Raw genomic sequence first — 1,250 nt, forward strand, 5'->3', positions numbered from 1 at the left:
TAGATTGCATATGGCGAAATATTCTTCTCGGCAGACATCTGCATTTTCATTTGTTTTCAATGTAGCTCGTGGTACTGAGTTTAGCGGTTTATCAGAGATTTGTCATTGTTTCCACCCGAACCTATTCATGTGTACGAGTGTTGTGGGATAAACTGGACGGACTGTCGATAAAGTGTGGTGGGAAAACAGTGGGACCTCGGCAGCTGACTTGACTGGGTAATGCAGTCGTGGCCCTGAGTGCTTGCCTCCGGTAGTAGTAGTAGTGCCAGAGTACGGTAACCAGGTGTGCAAGTTTTTCCACTCCATGTCGTGGGATCGAATCTAATACACACATGAGGCACTTGTAAGCGGTCCTCTTGCAAAGTTTTTCTGTAAATTCCTTAAAAGTCATGTGCTTTTGGATGCCAGCCCCGGCCAATCCTGCCAACTTGACAGCCAATTCGACACCCTGTCAGGCTAATTCGATACCCTGTCAGGCCAATCTGACACCCCGAACAGGTCAATTCGATACCCTGTCAGGCTAATTCAATACCCTGTTAGGCCAATTCGGCACCCGGACAGGCCAATTCGACACCCGGACAGGCCAATTCAGGCGCAGCACAGCCCAATTCCGAGGCTCCACAGCGCAATTCGAATACCTCCGGCGGGTCCGCCAGAACAATTCCAGACCTCGGCAGACCAATTCTTTTGTCAGGAATAAAATCCAGGCTAATTCTGCGACAGAGCTCTTCCCTAATTCCAGCCCGAATCCTACCCTCCTGCAGAAGTACGTCAGCCTTTACCTGTGCACGATCGAGTTCCTGAGGGGTCGGCAGCCGAAATGCGGCGGTCGCCTCATCGATGAGGCAGTACGTCAGCCTTAGCCTCAACCACACGCCTGTGCGCGGAGAGGGCAAACGGAGTAAACACGAAATGAAAAAGACGTGGGGAACGTGGGGGACATGGAGGGGGTGGGGGCCGGAAGGCCGGCAGGATGCAGCGACCAAATCTTGTGATAATGCCGATAAGCCGGATCAGTTACAAATCCAATTTTGACCCAATATGCAGTTTTGCAAATGGGAGAAAGTAGCCGCTGACACTGCCAATAAAATGGCTGTACGGTGTACGGCCTGTACGGATTACCAAGCAACGAACCCCGTACAATACGACCTACCTTCTCGGGTCGTTAAGCCGCAACAGCCGTCCGCCGCCCGCCAACTGGTCCCAGCACCGCCTTGCAAACAAACAATACAACGGTGGAGTGCATCACG

The 1,250-nt window shown here is 52.1% G+C and overlaps 1 protein-coding gene across 1 annotated transcript in view; it reads left to right on the forward strand.

Annotated features, from left to right (window-relative positions):
• Positions 1-1,250, forward strand: part of VOLCADRAFT_97420 (uncharacterized protein) — a gene marked incomplete at both ends in the record, with an annotated part of 11,388 nt that overhangs the window by 9,354 nt on the left and 784 nt on the right. Inside the window, one exon of the mRNA XM_002956342.1 lies at positions 765-848. Coding sequence (XP_002956388.1) covers positions 765-848 — 84 coding nt within the window. The remainder of the gene's footprint in view (positions 1-764; positions 849-1,250) is intronic.

The sequence above is a fragment of the Volvox carteri genome, assembly GCF_000143455.1.
Source record: "Volvox carteri f. nagariensis unplaced genomic scaffold VOLCAscaffold_60, whole genome shotgun sequence".
Taxonomy (NCBI): Eukaryota; Viridiplantae; Chlorophyta; class Chlorophyceae; order Chlamydomonadales; family Volvocaceae; genus Volvox; species Volvox carteri.